Source organism: Schistocerca nitens, chromosome 2 (genome assembly GCF_023898315.1).
Source record: "Schistocerca nitens isolate TAMUIC-IGC-003100 chromosome 2, iqSchNite1.1, whole genome shotgun sequence".
NCBI lineage: Eukaryota > Metazoa > Arthropoda > Insecta > Orthoptera > Acrididae > Schistocerca > Schistocerca nitens.
The window spans coordinates 70,586,323-70,602,168 of record NC_064615.1 but is presented as its reverse complement, the minus strand read 5'-3'; the positions used below and the strand labels follow the sequence as shown (position 1 = coordinate 70,602,168).

The 15,846-nt window shown below is 39.8% G+C and overlaps 1 protein-coding gene across 2 annotated transcripts; it reads right to left on the bottom strand.

The window, feature by feature from the left end:
* Positions 1 to 599: 599 nt before the first annotated feature.
* Positions 600 to 15,624, bottom strand: LOC126234265 (uncharacterized). 2 transcript variants are annotated; one of them, XM_049942959.1, is made up of 3 exons: positions 15,359 to 15,624; positions 10,545 to 10,726; positions 600 to 1,351 (listed from the first exon to the last, which is right to left on the bottom strand). In XM_049942959.1, exons 2-3 carry the CDS (start codon positions 10,708 to 10,710, stop codon positions 939 to 941), a joined length of 579 nt encoding a protein of 192 aa, XP_049798916.1. In that variant the 5' UTR covers positions 10,711 to 10,726; positions 15,359 to 15,624; the 3' UTR covers positions 600 to 938. The 2 variants fall into 2 exon arrangements, with proteins under 2 accessions (XP_049798916.1, XP_049798917.1); XM_049942960.1 differs by having other exon boundaries at positions 15,443 to 15,624.
* Positions 15,625 to 15,846: the final 222 nt, after the last annotated feature.

Here is a 15,846-nt window from a genome sequence, read left to right as displayed (position 1 = left end):
AGTGCTCATATTAAATGTAGTATTAATGACAAGAAGATGTTGTGTTATTGAATTGTGCTATCATCTTTAGCATCTCGAAATTGATATTGTTTTTGTAGTTGTTCTGGCCTATGACAGGTCATTTGTTTCAACTGTCTATTTCTTATTTGTCTAATCATGTATTTGTTATGTTCAGCGTAGCAAAAATGTTTTAAATTTAGGATACAGAATGAAATAAGCAAATAAAAAAAATGTGCCCCAATCCCGGATCAAACCCTCGATCCCCTGCATGCTAACCCAAAACTTTTTCCACTGCACAAACTGTACAGCACAACTACAAGTGCTGAAAGAGATACCATACATTTGGTAACAGTGTTGCCAAATTGCCACTCTTTAACGTCCTTTTTCTGCAGATGTATTCATCAGACGAAATTTTGTGAGAGACATTTTTTTATCGCTGGCACGTGAGGAGTCAAGCTAAGATGCCCGAGCGCACGAATTTTGCTTCACCCTTATTCTGTATTATATTTCCTCTGTCTGCTAGATTATATTAAATAGCATATAATACACAATGAAGTGGTAAATCAGCCACCGAAGGAAGCGTAAGATCAACACTAGCCTCACTTTATCAAATAATTTATTTTAGGGCTTACAAAATATGCTTCACAGAGTTCTTAAAACAGTAAAATGATATTCAAAATATATCCATGAATATTAATTTCAAAATACATTTCTTGTTCATTACAGCTTGGATTACACCGACTGTTAAGAGCATACATATGAAAATATTTACCAAGTGAGGTAGTGAAAAACTCTTTAATGTGTTTTCATATGATGATGCTGCAAAGGGCATAAAAATATTTTCATCAATTCAACAAAACATGTCAATCAAACAGGAATCTTCATTAATGGATGTTAGGCAACCATAGTGATGGTGTAAATTTTCAAATATCAGGTAATCAGTCTTTTACAGCTCTGGCAGTGAACCAGTTAAAAAAACAAAGACCAACTGTGAAAAGTTCCACAGCTGGCATATCAGCAAAGGTACCACACGTACCAATAACAAAAAAGTTTGCTGCATAACAAAGGGCAGCAGCTAAAGCATAGTAATTTCTTGCAACATAGCCTATGTAACACACAAAAAGTAAACTTAAAATTAAAGACATGTCAGACATATAGTCACTAGGTTTTTTACTAACATAATAACACACAACAGGAAACACTGCTGCTACTATATTCATAAGTGCAAAGTTGCCATCATAGCCATAATAGAGATGAAGCTCTGTTGCCAAGCATGGGAAACACAAGGTTGAACTCAGAAACAGAATATTGTTATACAATGTTCTCAACTTATGTCCATATTGTGGGTTACCTGCAACGTAAAACCATAATATTAAAACTGAAGAACTGCTTATGTTGTAAGAAAGAAACAATTTTTACTAATGATAAGACAAACTTCTATTAAATAGTAACCACAAAATACATTGGTTGCTAAACGAAATAGCAGTCTAGCTTATAACAAACCACAGAAACTAAAAAACTACTTCATGAGTAAGAAGGCAACTGCAATGTGTGTCACATTCACACAGATTGTTTTAAAAGAGGTACAGAAAAATGTATCACGCTCAAAATAAACCTCTTTCAATAAACTTAACATGATATATTAGAAAGTTAGAGGATTTAAAAAAAGTTTATGACCTTCTTGTCTGTTTACATGATCTATAGCTATTAAGTCTGAGGACCAAATATATCCACATAAATAAAAATTCATTGCCGCATATTTGGAAGATCATCACTTGAGAATGGCTTGGCTGATTTTTCTTTTGTTGTGTTCATAATTGACATTACAGGGTTTGCATGAAAGACAATTTTTGGAAAATCCACTGGAAAAATCAGAAATCTGGATGGTATTTTTGTTTGAAAATTTTAATTTAAGAAATGTGATGGTCAGTTTACAGTTCTGCAGTTATATGCTTTCATTTTAAAAAAATGTGATATTCAGTATGACAGTTCTGCTGTTGAATGGTTTTATAACAATACCAAATTCCATATTGAGTATTAATATTTTGCGAAAAAGAATACATTTGGAAGTGACACTTGTGTGTGTTATTGTTGGTGATCATATCTTTGGTGTGCTGTGAAGATTGAATTGATGTCAGTTGTGGTAATTTAGTATGTTGCAATCATTAAATTGTTTTCGTTCACGGTTTATTTCTTTGGAAATAATGCCACCAGTGAGGCACTGAAATATTTGTCAGCACTCATGCTTTGCAAGCCAACTACACGATTGTTGAGTCAATGATACTGATGAAGAGCGTACAGAGGTTTAGAGGCAAATTGAATATGGATTTCCAAAGTGCAAGGTCATCAGTCCCGTGATCTGAGGAGGCAGAAGTCAAGGGAAGAACTACACAAACAGCAAACTCCAGTCAAGGGTAAGGGAAAAGGGGCAAAAGGAATGACAGGGCAGCAGGAAAATTAAAGAACAGGAAAGGAGGAGGGGGGTAGGAGGGGAAACAACAACAGCAGGAGCACCTCAGAGAAACTACGTGGGTTGTGGCACCAACACTGCCCTCCACCCTCCTCGGTCCCCACACCATACCATGATCACAATACAATGGGCACACAACAAGGGGAAGAAGGCACCAGAAAAGGGGAAACAAAACGTGCCAGTCGAAACATAGGGAAAGGGGGGAGAACCAAGGCAGTGTGGAGGCAAAGCCAAGGCCTCCATAAGCAATCCCAATGCTAACTGAGGGACACCAGTTCCTGAGGGACATTCAGGTACTTACAGCTGGGAGGATAAACCACTTTCACAAAGAAAACCAAGGACAGATATAACAATGCAAGGTTCATCTGTTAATACCCGGAACAAGAAAGGGGGAGGGAGTATTTAGTGCGAAAGGCCAAAAGGTGTGGGAAGTCCAGCAAAATATGGATCATTGTGAGGGGGACCCTGGAACTACAAAGGCAGGTGTGGGCAGGGGAGCACTCACTGCAGAGTATAAAACCAGGGGTAAACCTAGCACAGCTGATATGAAGATGGCAGATTCCCACCGGGCAAGGCAAAGGGAAGAATGCCCCATAATGGGAGTCTTCTCAGTTGCATGAAGTTTATTAGACAGGGGGTAGACCCCCTCCCCCAAAGAGTCGGCACACAACCAAGTGAAAGGGGATTTGACGTAAAGCTGCACATCTGCCCCCAGATAGGTCAAGGAGAACAGGGGGGCGGGGGGGGGGGGTGCTTGTAAGTTGTTGCCTCCCCCTCCCCCCGGCCAGATAATTATTGGCAAGTTCATTACACAGGATACCCACATGGCCGGGAACCAAAAGGATAAACTGAACAGCACCAGTGCCAAGATTGATGAGAAGTCATGGATGACAAAGACCAAGGGGTTGCAGAAAAAACACTGAGTGACAGCCTGAAGATCACTCACTGAGTATGTGAATAACAAAACTCAGGTAAGGAAAGGCCATTTAATAAAGAAGAGGGCCCGACAAAAGACATGAAGGCTTATACCATGTGACTGGTGTAAAAAACAACAGCATCCTGAAACACCTTTAAGAGCAGACAGAAAAACCAACAGCACTCTATTGGAGTGATGGAGGCTTTCAGACCCTGGAAGAGATCCATCTGAATCCAAGGCTGAGGAACGAAGCAAGGGGGGATGGTTGACAGAAAACGAGAGGAAGAGGACAAGGAGGGGAGATGAAAATCACAGCAGAGAGAAGCGAGGCAGAGCCCAACTGGTAAACCCACCTGAGGACAGGCAGATGGCAGGTGATGTTCAGAAGCCACAAAAAGAGTAGAATGGGAGGGGTGAGCAGAGGAAGAGCAAATAGTGATGGTATTGTAAACCATGAGCTGAGACCACTGAACCAAAAGGAAAGGGATACCTGTGTCAACTAGAAGACTACAGACAGGGATAGTGTGAAAGACACTGATGGCTAAATGGATACCACAATGGCAAACCAGATCCAAGAGGAGCAGTGTGGAAGGGGCAGAAAGAAGATCCATAAAATTTGACAACCATAGTCCAGATGAGACAAAACTAAAGCCTGATAAAGGCAGAGAAGAGTCAAATGATCCATGTCCCAAGAGATGTAAGCAAGGAAGCAAAGGACATCGAATGAGATTTTCACTCTGCAGTGGAGTGTGCGCTGATATGAAACTACCTGGAAGATTAAAACTGTGTGCCGGACCGAGACTCGAACTCAGGACCTTTGCCTTTCACAGGCAAGTGCTCTACCAACTGAGCTACCCAAATATGACTCACGCCCCGTCCTCACACCTTTACTTCTGCCAGTACCTCATCTCCTACCTTCCAAACTTTACAGAAGCTCTCCTGCGAACCTTGCAGAACTAGCACTCCTGAAAGAAAGGATACTGCAGAGACATGGCTTAGCCACAGACTGGGGGATGTTTCCAGAATGAGATTTTCACTCTGCAGCAGAGAGTGCGCTGATATGAAACTTCTTGGCAGATGAAAACTGTGTGTCAAACCAAGACTCGAACTTGGGATCTTTGCCTTTCATGGGCAAGGTAGGAGATGAGGTACTGGCAGAAGCAAAGGTTTGAGGATAGGGTGCGAGTCGTGTTTGGGTAGCTCAGATGGTAGAGCACTTGTCTGCAGAGTGAAAATCTCATTCTGGAAACATCCCCCACGCTGTGGCTAAGCCATGTCTCCGCAACACCCTTTCTTTCAGGAGTGCTAGTTCTGCAAGGTTCGCAGGACAGCTTCTATACAGTTTGGATGGTAGGAGATGAGGTACTGGCAGAAGTAAAGGTGTGAGGACGGGGTGTGAGTTGTGCTTGGGTAACTCAGATGGTAGAGCACTTGCCCACGAAAGGCAAAGGTCCCGAGTTCGAGTCTTGGTCCGGCACACAGTTTTAACCTGCCAGGTAGTTTCAAAGGACATCGAGTTTATGAAAACAGCCAACGTTCAGATGTACGGCGTGATGGCGCCAAACTGTGTCGTAGCCTTATGAAGTAAGCTTGTTGACAAAAAGAAGACCCAAGTAATGGATTGGGGGACCACGGTCAGGTGCTGGGCATCAAGATAGAGGTCTTGATCAGGATGGACTGTCGTAAGGTGACAGAAATGCACCACCGTCAACTAAAGGGAAGAGAATTGAAAATCATGCAAATGTGTCCAAGCAGGACACTGGATGGCAACCTGGAGCTGTTGCTCTGCAGAGGTCACCAAGTCGAATCTAGCCCAAATGCAGAAATAATCCACATACAGAGTGGGGTGCCAATGGTGCAGCAGATGTCACAAGTCCATTCATAGTGATGAGAAAAAGGACACTTAATACAGAGCCCTGAGGAACGCTATTCTCCTCGGTGTGTGAAGAGCTGAGAATAGTGCCAACCTGCACTAAGAACAACCAGTGGGCCAGGATCTGAAAAACAAAAATTGGGACGGGGCCCCGACGATCTCACTTAGGGGGGATAAGTAGGGCGTGATGGCACCAAGCTGTGTCGTAGCCTTATGAAGATCAAAGAAAATGGCAACAAGATGGCAGCACTGAGAAAAGGTCAGCTGAACTGCAGTTTCCAATTGAAGCAGATGATCGACTGGAGACCATCCCTCCTGAAAGCTGCTTTGGTAAGGAGATAAAAGGTCCCAAGATTCAAGGATCCAACTGGACAGACGAGACACCATCCATTCAAACAGCTTTCAGGGGACACTGGTTTGACTGACTGGCTGTAACTATCAAGGGACAATGGATCATTGCCGGAATTAAGAACATGGACCACAATACTGTCTCTCCATTACAAGGGGAAACTGTCTTGGAGCCAATACAGTTACACACCAGGAGGAGATATTGACATTGTGAAGGATTGAGGTGTTGAAGCAATTGGTTATGGATGGAATCGGGGCCAGAGGCTGAATCATGGGAAGAAGAGTGAACCAGTAAAAAGTTCAGTAAAAAGTTCATTGCAGGATTCCACCTGACAGGGGATAAAATGCTCAGCCCGCTCTTTCCAGAGGAGGGAGGCCACTGCATAGGAAGCTAATGCTGATGCCATTGCAGAATGGGTTGTGAGCTGTTCTGCAAGAACTGATGGGATCCGCACATGGCCGGGAGTGGAAGAATGCTGCTGACAACCTTGGAGGGTGTGCATGTAGTCCACAAATGTGACAAAGGGACAGAAGAACATAGGGAGAAGAAGAAGTGCTCTTAACATACCCGCCTGCTCTGTTTCATCAAGTAACAGGCTCTGGCATGAAGACATTTAAAGGAAATAGGACTGGCACAGGACAGGTGCCACTTAAGGTGTTGCAAGGCACAATGGAAATCATGGATAGTGGTGACAATGGCCGTGCTCCACCATGGAACTGGTTGGCAGTCAACAAGTCCTTTCTAGTGGGGAATGACAATGCCGGCGGCAGAAATGACCTTATGGACAGGTCATGAACGACTTCATCAATACAAGCTGACAAAAAAGGTGTCAACATGGCCTGGGACGTATACAGAGGCCAATGAGCATGATGGAAAGCCCAGCGGGGTAACCTGGTCCTTAGGAGGTGGAAAGGGAAGGAGAGGATCAGCAGGAAGTGGTCACTATCACAGATGTCATTTTGTGGCAACGAGTGTAGGAAAGGAAGGAGGGGAGGGGATGTGAGCGAAAGAACAATGGCAGAGAAAGAGACATAAGCAGCACTAAAATGAGCAGGGGAACCATCAGTAAGAAGGCACAGGTTGTAGTCTGCACGAAACTGGTCAATGAGGAGCCTCCAACTAGATGAAAAATCCCTGCCCCACAAAGAGTGATGGGCATTAAAATCCCCAAGGAGAAGGAAGGGAGGGCAGAGTTGCTGAAGGAGGGGAGTTAGGGCAGTGTGTGTAGGTGGCCCATCAGGACAGAAGTAGATATTGCATACCATGACTGCAGAGTCCAAGTGGACCCAGACAGCAACTGAATCCAGTGTTGTATGAAGGGGGATCCATGTACTAATAATGTCCATATGGACCAAGTGAAAATGCCACCGGAAGCCCTCAAAGGGTTGACCTGTTTCTGACAATGTGCAGAACTCATGAAGGGTTGGTGTGTAAGCATCAATAAAATGAGATTTCTGGAGAATGGCACAAGCTGCTGAGTAAAAGGAAATAAGGGATTGCAACTCCAGTAAATGGAGGTAGTATCCATTAGAGTTCATTGAATAAGCGTGGAACGGCATCTGGAGGGTTAGACTTGAAAATTGCAGGAGAGAGGAAGAGGAGAGGGGGAGGGACTGGGTTGAGGATGGGGAAAGAACATAACAGAGACAAAGTTAGATGACATCAAGACAGGGTGAAGATGGTCATATTTCTAATATGCCTCAGTGTAGGATAAATGATCAAAGGACATATACTGCTGTATCTCCTTTTCCTTCTTATAAACTGGGCAATCTGACAAGCGTAGAGAGTGACAGTCATGAAAACTAACAAACACAGGCAGCAGAAAAAACATTAAGATCTGATAAGTAGTATGTCTACAATATGAAACCCAGTATAGAGCTTCAACAAGGCATTATGTTGCCCTTAAGGCAATATGGAATATGTAACGAGGATGTATAGTTTCATGCTGGGGTAATTAGAATTGGTAGCTTTCTTGTAGATAAAGTAGAGTATTGTAATGTGTGACCTTAAGTTACAAGTACCACAGGAAAATTCAATTGTTGGGCTAGGTGAGAAAATCATAATGTGATGTAGTAAGCGGAATGACAGAGTTGGGGATTCAGAAGGGTAAACAAATCGCATGAAGTCACTTGCAGAAGCAATACATCCAAAGACCAAAGTGTCATCCATTCTAGGCTGGACTGGGTCCAATAGAATGTAATTGTGGTAGTTAGTGCAAAAAGTACATCTAACTTCAAGTTAGGCTCATGTAATGTATAAACTGTTTACAAGCACCATATGATAAAAATTGTTATGCCAAATTAATAATCTGGCAATAGTAAATAGACATACAGAGGTGTGAAACTAATCGCCTCATTCCAGATGTAAGTTTTGCAAGCCATATTCTAGTTTATTCAAATACTGTTACAAGGAACGTAACACATTAAGACTTAAAATTAAAACAAGTAGACTGCCATACTTGTAAAATAAGGAAAGGAGTAATTTAATAAGACAAAAGGAAATCCTGAGGATGTATAGCCGTGAGAATATACTAAAGAAATGTACTGGGTTATTAATCTACTGATCATGTCATTTCACGACAATTTATGAATTAACATTATTGGCATACAATTCATTTATACTAATTGAATTCTACTATTTATTTAAGCAAGATCCTAACTGTCAGAATTTGCATCATTAGCTGATAATTAGGAGTAAGAGACAGATGTGAAATGAAACGGAGAGGGAAGTAAAATGAATCTATTTAACAGGAGCACTGTCTCACTCTCCAAAGGCTTTCCTGAACCTGTATTCTCTGGCATGTCAGGGTGATAGCAGTGTTCACACAACTTACAGTCAATACATTATAGTACTGCACTAAAACAAGTTACAGCTCAGAGTTTACAATCACTAATCATTAGTATCATACAATTAATTCAGTGAAATTATCTCAGTCAGAATATCCATCACTATCCAATAATTAGGTGGAAAAGAGTGAAGTAATGCAAATATATTTTTGCTGATATTAGGATAGGTATTATCTTACATGCCGTCGTCAAGACAAATTTTTGCATTTTTGAGGGCTCTGGTCATGAATATAATTAATAAGTCACCTACACAGAATAAAAAGAAGAATGTCCATTCACATGAGGAATAATGTAGAAATACAATTAGTGATGACTCATAAATGAACAACTGTTAAAAGATATTTTTTCTGTGATAACTAATCAAATGAACAGTTCCTGAATGACGTGAGCACACAATGTGTATCCAATGTGATATGTTAAGTACAAACCAAACAGCTTTATGATTCTATTTATGGTCTAACTATTAAGAGAAATGCTTGCAGCAAATTTTTGTAATGGAGAAAAAGATAATATAGTTGAGCTTGTCCAGTTTCATAGGGGTTGTTAGTTTAACTAAACCAAGATAACTGAGCTCATTTCATAGCTAATGAATTTAAGAGTGGACTGCATGCATGACTAATTAGAAAGTCCATATTATAGTCTCATTCAGAGGCTAGGCAGAAGTTACTATTTGACTAGTTGCACTCTCCACTGGCTTTCCTAGTAGGGTGTTCAAACCAATTTTTGGGGCCTGGGGGACAAAGCTGGTTGTGTCCATTCAGTAAGACTGATAAACAGCTCTGTCCTTGTGAAGTACCCCCTCCCCAGGGAGGAGTCCCGGGCGGGTTAGTATTGGGAAGGGTAGCTGTCTTTCAGTGTGTCTGTCTTTTTTTATTCGGTTGTAATATTACTAATCTTAATTTTCCTTTCTTACTTCTCCTCATGGGGTGCCTTTTATATCACCCCTCTTTCAATATTTAAACGTTCCATTCAGTGAACCCTTTGCAATGTCCCTCGTTTATTTTTGACAGTCATGTGAAACCATAAGTACTTGATTGTATGTAGTCATGTGTTTCCCCTGCAAAGTTGCTGCTGTCTGTTTCTGGAGACAGCAGTGCCATTCTTGAACCACATAAATGATTTACTATGGACATTGGCAAATGTGATATTTGCTGATGGCATAAGTATAATGATAAAGGGCCAAATATATCCATACAAAAACAGTCAGGAGAATAATTAAACAGATTAACAACTGATCCTAAGCACTTTAAACTAGATGAAAATTCATGTGAGAAGTTCCAAAACATTTTGATAAATAACAGACTTCTGTGACATCAAACTGTTGAAAAATTAGCCAAAAAGCTTAGTTCTGCCCGTTTTTTTCCCCCAATTATAAATGCCTCTCACTGTGTTGCTGAGTTGCACTGCAGATAGGTATGCTAGCATGCTTCCACTTATGTCACATGACATAACCTTCTGGGACATTATAGCTATAGCCAAAAAATGCATTTTTTTCTACATAAGTATTCAATCAGAACTAATGGGCTGATAATAATAAATAACATGAAAGAAAAGAATTTCGCATTCATATGCTGCATGGCACTTGGTGAAATTCATAATTGATCCACGAAACCACAGCAGAACGTGGCAAGTGAGATGACCTCTAATTCTAAGCTGTGAGCCATTTTTAGACTATGCTTGGCTTGTTTTTATTGTTTATGTCAGGCAAGCAACCTAATACAATGTCTTGCCTTTCACTGACATGTAAATGTAATACACAACTCTGTACCTATAAAAAATCCGTATTTGCTATTATTTATTTTGTTTCTAAGCAGTATCTCATATTTTCTCACCTTCCCTCTCCCTCTTTCCCTCCCTCCATTCCCCCCTCTTCCTCTTTCTCTGTACTCTTCTTCTTAATTCCTTAAAAGAGTAGGCCTATGGCCCTCTGTTATCGACCTACAGCTAGTTATTTGTATCATTAAATGAGAATACCTCAGCACATAATTTACAAAGAATTTATCTCTACAGCTGTTTTTTAAAAGAGTGAAGAAGCAAACAGTACAGAGACTAGACTAAAATTATCGTAATCAAAAAACAAAACAACTTACCAAATCTGAATATGCCCAAAATGGATAATACAAGTAATGGTACAAATGTTCCATATATCCATTTGTAAGGATATTCAGTAGCATTAAATGTAGACTTCAGAGCCCACAGAGTTGAGCCAGCTAGTAAAATGTGTGTAAATGCTGTTGAATAATGTGTTTCAACCATTTTTCAGTTCCAAATTCTGTAAAATTAAGAGACTGCAATCAAATGATGAACTGATACTCCATGCAACAGTACAGGAATATGAATAAATGACAGAGAGTAAACATGTTGAAATCCATCCACTAAATTTTATCACGAGATTCAAGAGGTCATAAATATGGGTACAGGTAAATTGGCTGTTGGTACGGCAGAAGTAACCTGATATCAACAGACAAAATGACAACCTCCCAAATTTTTATTTAGTGAATAGGAAAATGGAGACCAATATGAAAATTCATGGGTCTGAAATATGTCCTGCATTAGAAACAAAAATTTTAGGCCTCTGTATACAGAACAACACAAAGTGGCACACACATTAACACAACTAAAGCAGAATAAAGTATGCACCTCATGCGTTCTTACATACAGCACAAGCACAGAGACTGTTTGCAGTGGATACTATGCAGTTTCATAGTGTAAGCTATATTGTATCCTTCCCAGGTCGAGACTCTTCACCTAGCTCACACATTTTCCTTAATTGGAACAGAGCTGTGAGAGTAATGCACAGTGCAACGCCAGCAGACAGCTGCAGGCTGCTGTTCCAAAAATCAGTTACCCTGTTGGTAAAGGGAAAACTGTGAACTGAATAAAAGAGCAGTGCCTTCCAAATTTAGACTATAACCTTCATAATATTTTTTTGTAAATGGCCATTTTATCACCATCTGAGCTGTAATTACAAACATTTAGAAACTTTTGGATGACTGTGGTTACCAATAAAGAAAAATTTTTAAATTTTGTTCAACTATGATTGCAACTTATTACAAGATGTACAGAGTAGAGCCGTCAGTCACAGCTGCTGGCTATGGAGAAAAAATTAATTCAGAGAAATGTTCAAGTAAAATAAAAACATAACAGCCAAAGCTTATGAACATATGACTTAGATCACCAAATTTCCTGTACACGGCTGTCATAAAATCAGTTCGATTAACACAAAAAGAAAAATGTTAGTGGCAATATAAATATGGAAAAAGCAGGAATGGAGATAACATCAATAGAGCTAGAGCACAATCCTGGACTGAAATGCATGGTGTTGACAATCAGCTGCATCCTTTTCAAAGGAACTATACCACCAGCATTTACCTTAATTGATTTTGGCGACACCCAAATCCAAATGATGAGACAGGGACTTCAACTCTACTAACTCCAAATGCAAAGACAAGGCCTTAACCACTGCTTCAGTACTGGTACTCATTATCAACATGTCATCCATATTTCAAAATCAGAATTTAATGAATATTTGAAATGCACAAGTAAAATGAGAAAATGATTAGTATTTTAGACAACAGTGGTCCTTAGTATAAATGTAATGTGCATATGGCATACTCTGGTCGGGAGTCCCCTTTCAGGGAGTTCGGCCATCTGGTGAAAATCATATCATTTGATGCCACTTTGTCGACCCGTGTGTTGATGATGATGAAATGATGATAACAACAACACAACATCCACCACCCGAGCGGAGCAACTCTCCAACTGGGCCAGGAATCAAAACTGGGCCCACTACAACTGACATTTTTTATTGTATATCATCGCATGATTTGGAGGGCCAGTCAAGATGTGAAATGGTGCCTGACAGTTCATCAGACCAGGAGCATACGTGTGTGGCTCTGTGAACAGGGCTGTTCCTATCTTCAAAGATGTGGGTGTCCACAGCACATCTCTCATGAAGATGTAGAAGCTGGGACAACACTTAGTCACTGACAATGTTAAAATAAACATCCTGGTCCATGTTCATGGTAAATTGAATGAGTGGGCCCATGTCATGTTCCAAAAACATCTCAAAAATACCACAGAACCACCTCCAGCTTGGATTTGCCCTACACACATTGCAGGCTGAAAACTTCAGTGGACCATCAGTGCACTTGATGCCTTGTGTTACTTGAAAAGAGCAAAATTGTGACTCTGCGAACAACATTAAATGCTTCCCACCAGTCCATTACCACACAGTTTCTGTATTTGGCTCACTGAACACATGCAGCTTTATGTGCTACTGTGATCAATGACCTTTTGTGCGGTACCCGCCCACTGAATGAAGTTCCCTTCTTAATGTTCACTCAAAAACTGATTGAAATGGATTTGCATCCACTGACAGCAACAATTCCTGGCAGTTTGAAACTGACTGGTATTGACAAGGTGGCACATTCATTTCTGGTTCCAGCCAAGAGTGGTACACCATTTCTTATGTACATGTTGGACAGTCTGTGTTGATACATCAATGAATTTGGTAACTTAATTCCCATAAATTGGGCAACTTTATTCTAGTGTAGTCATGGGTAAATCCAAATACAATAACTCTTTTCTGCCAGTCTGTCACAATGACCAATTTTACTGTGCTGATTCATATTACCTCAGATGTCTGTGAACTGGACTTCATAAACATTCCACAAATCCTGTTCACACAGAATAAAAAGGAACTACAAGGAAAATTCCTCCATTTCCTCAGTAAATTGTTAACTGGCACAATAGTTCCTCCACATGGTGGCTTGCATACAGTTTTTTGTAGCCCAAAACTGATATGTCTCTCATTTGTGATAGGGACTGGATATGAGAGAAGTCTGTCAATGGCTAGATATGAAATATGACTCCTCATTATGTACTGCTATATCTTATTAAGAACACAAGAATGTTCTTCTGAATTCAAGAAAATATCTCCTACATTGATGTTGCGAAATTTGACAGACAAGATCTACTATTACAGAAATCAAACACTGGTAAATCTATAATTATTGATGCTGTATTTCCTCAGTTGTAGGGCCTAAATTTGAAGGTAATTTACATGAAAAAAATAATTTATCACAATAAATTCACATATGAAATGCATAGAATGACGAAAGGGAGTGTGGGTCCAATCATATATGTCAGACCCCTGTAAAGATTCAAAACAAGTGCAATGTTGAAACAAAACTTTCACAGCAATGAGGAAATCAGCAGGTTTTTAATCAAAGACACAAAGGTGGTGGGTCACAGATCAGTGTTAAATATTTAGAAGTGTTGGATGGAAATGGTGCAAATTATGCAAGAGTAGTCATTCGGAATTGCAATGTATGGTCATAGAAGGGTATTACAAAGGACGGGATAAGAAAAAAATATCAATTTTGGGGTGGATATGGCAGAACGAACACGTAGCACTCAGTATAAAGTGTTTCAAGTATGGTAACCATACCATCCAGTCGAGCTTCTCCTAACAATGTTTCACATTAAAGCTGCCCCAACAACCAAAATGTTTATCTAGCTGGAAACCAGTATGGGGAAAAATGCAAATACAGTAGTTTATTTTAATCAATTCAGTATATGCATGTAACCCCAAGTTATGCAAAAGGAAACTAAAACACCCTTTATTCACATTATATTTTCAGTTCTTTGTTTTGTTTTCCATAACCCCTCTCACTATTTTTCTTTCCTAACTGATGATAATCCCTATAAATGAATTTGTTTATCCTCCTCTTACTGTGTCCATTATAAACAGTTCTGCAATATATTACTAACCTAAAACTGCTATTTAGTTTGTTAATCAGTTTCAAGCAGTAACTGTCATATCACTCTGTATTAATAGAAAAAAATAGCCACAATTTTGGAGGTTTCTTATATAGTTCTATTAACAAAGACAAACGATCATCATTGATAAACTACATATTGAAGAAAGTACGGAGAGCTTTTGCAATCAAAGACTTTCACAAATACTGAACAGTTTCAGATTATGAATCCCCGTATTTTAATCATGATGAAGTCACATGTCATCACTATTACATTCCAACAATGATTCCTGTGAAGACTTATATTTACAATTAAAAATCATAGAAATCTAAAATTTCCTTTATCTGTAAACGAGGAACAGGCAATGTACACATGTGCAAGGATGGAACCACAGAGAGAACCACATCTGAGTAGCACCAAATAAGAGACAGGAGAAAATGTACAGCAGCTCTACTGTTTACCAGACTTGAGACTCTTCTCTTTCAGTCAAAAAGGAGTGCTATGGGGCAAACGTAAGGTAGCAAACTACATGTATCCAATATGGCATTGTAAAAATTATAATTTTAATATTACAGTAACATTGCTGCGTTCAACAGGGGTATGCAAAATAGCAGGTTGATGAGAATAATTTTTGTTTAGTTCTAGCCCCCTCCCCCACATGCCGCAAAACACAACGTTTGAATCAACTGGAACAACACAATAAGCACAGACTCCTACATCATATCGCAAGGCAACATACTTCGGTATCAATTACTCGTATCGAACATAGGAACTTGTTTGATCTAAATCTAATTTATGAGGTACGAGAAACTGCACAGATTTAACGGGAAAAAGATACATGAGGCAACGTGTAGGGCGGGCTCTATGTCAACATTCTTCCTTATTCTTCATCGGCTATTTTACTTCACCTCGGTACTCTTTCTCGGGGGCTCTATTACATACAACTTGAAAATGCATACGAGCGCAAAAAAAATTATCTCTAACGAACTAATATACATCCATTAAACAGAACCTTATTAGAAACTGGAATTGGAAGACGTAAAGCTTATGAAGTGCCGGAATTTCATCAGTGATAACATTGACCACTGTTCTGTCACTAAAAAGTTCTGAGAGAAAGTAAACGATTCTGTGAAAGGCTTACTTTCTTTAGCAGCTGGGGCTTAGTCATCTGTGATTGTACGTCCCTTGCATTACACGAGAACATGCAAAACATAACAATATTTACTTGTCAGTACAAATCCACAGAGGAATATGGAACTACAGACTTTCTGTATTAACTTTATTAACAACGTCTTTAAGAGAATGGTACTCCAAAATTGACTGCTGTTTGACAACTGTCACAAATCACCATGCAGCTTATAGGCCGCTCAAGTTTATTCTTAGCGTTAGCACAAGTGTATCGATACTTGAGAGTTGAGACTCAAATTAAGCTCCAAAGACCTTGTAATAATAACTCGCCTCCCAGGAGATACTGCAGGCGCGGGATTTTTGAACCTTTATTTGTGATGGCTAAAAAGTTTGTATGCTAGAAGCCAATAAACAGGAAAAAAAAATATTTTGAACCTCGGTGATAAGAGTGCGCTAAGTTAGTAGTAGTAGTTGAACAGTATTATGGCTTGTAAGGATACA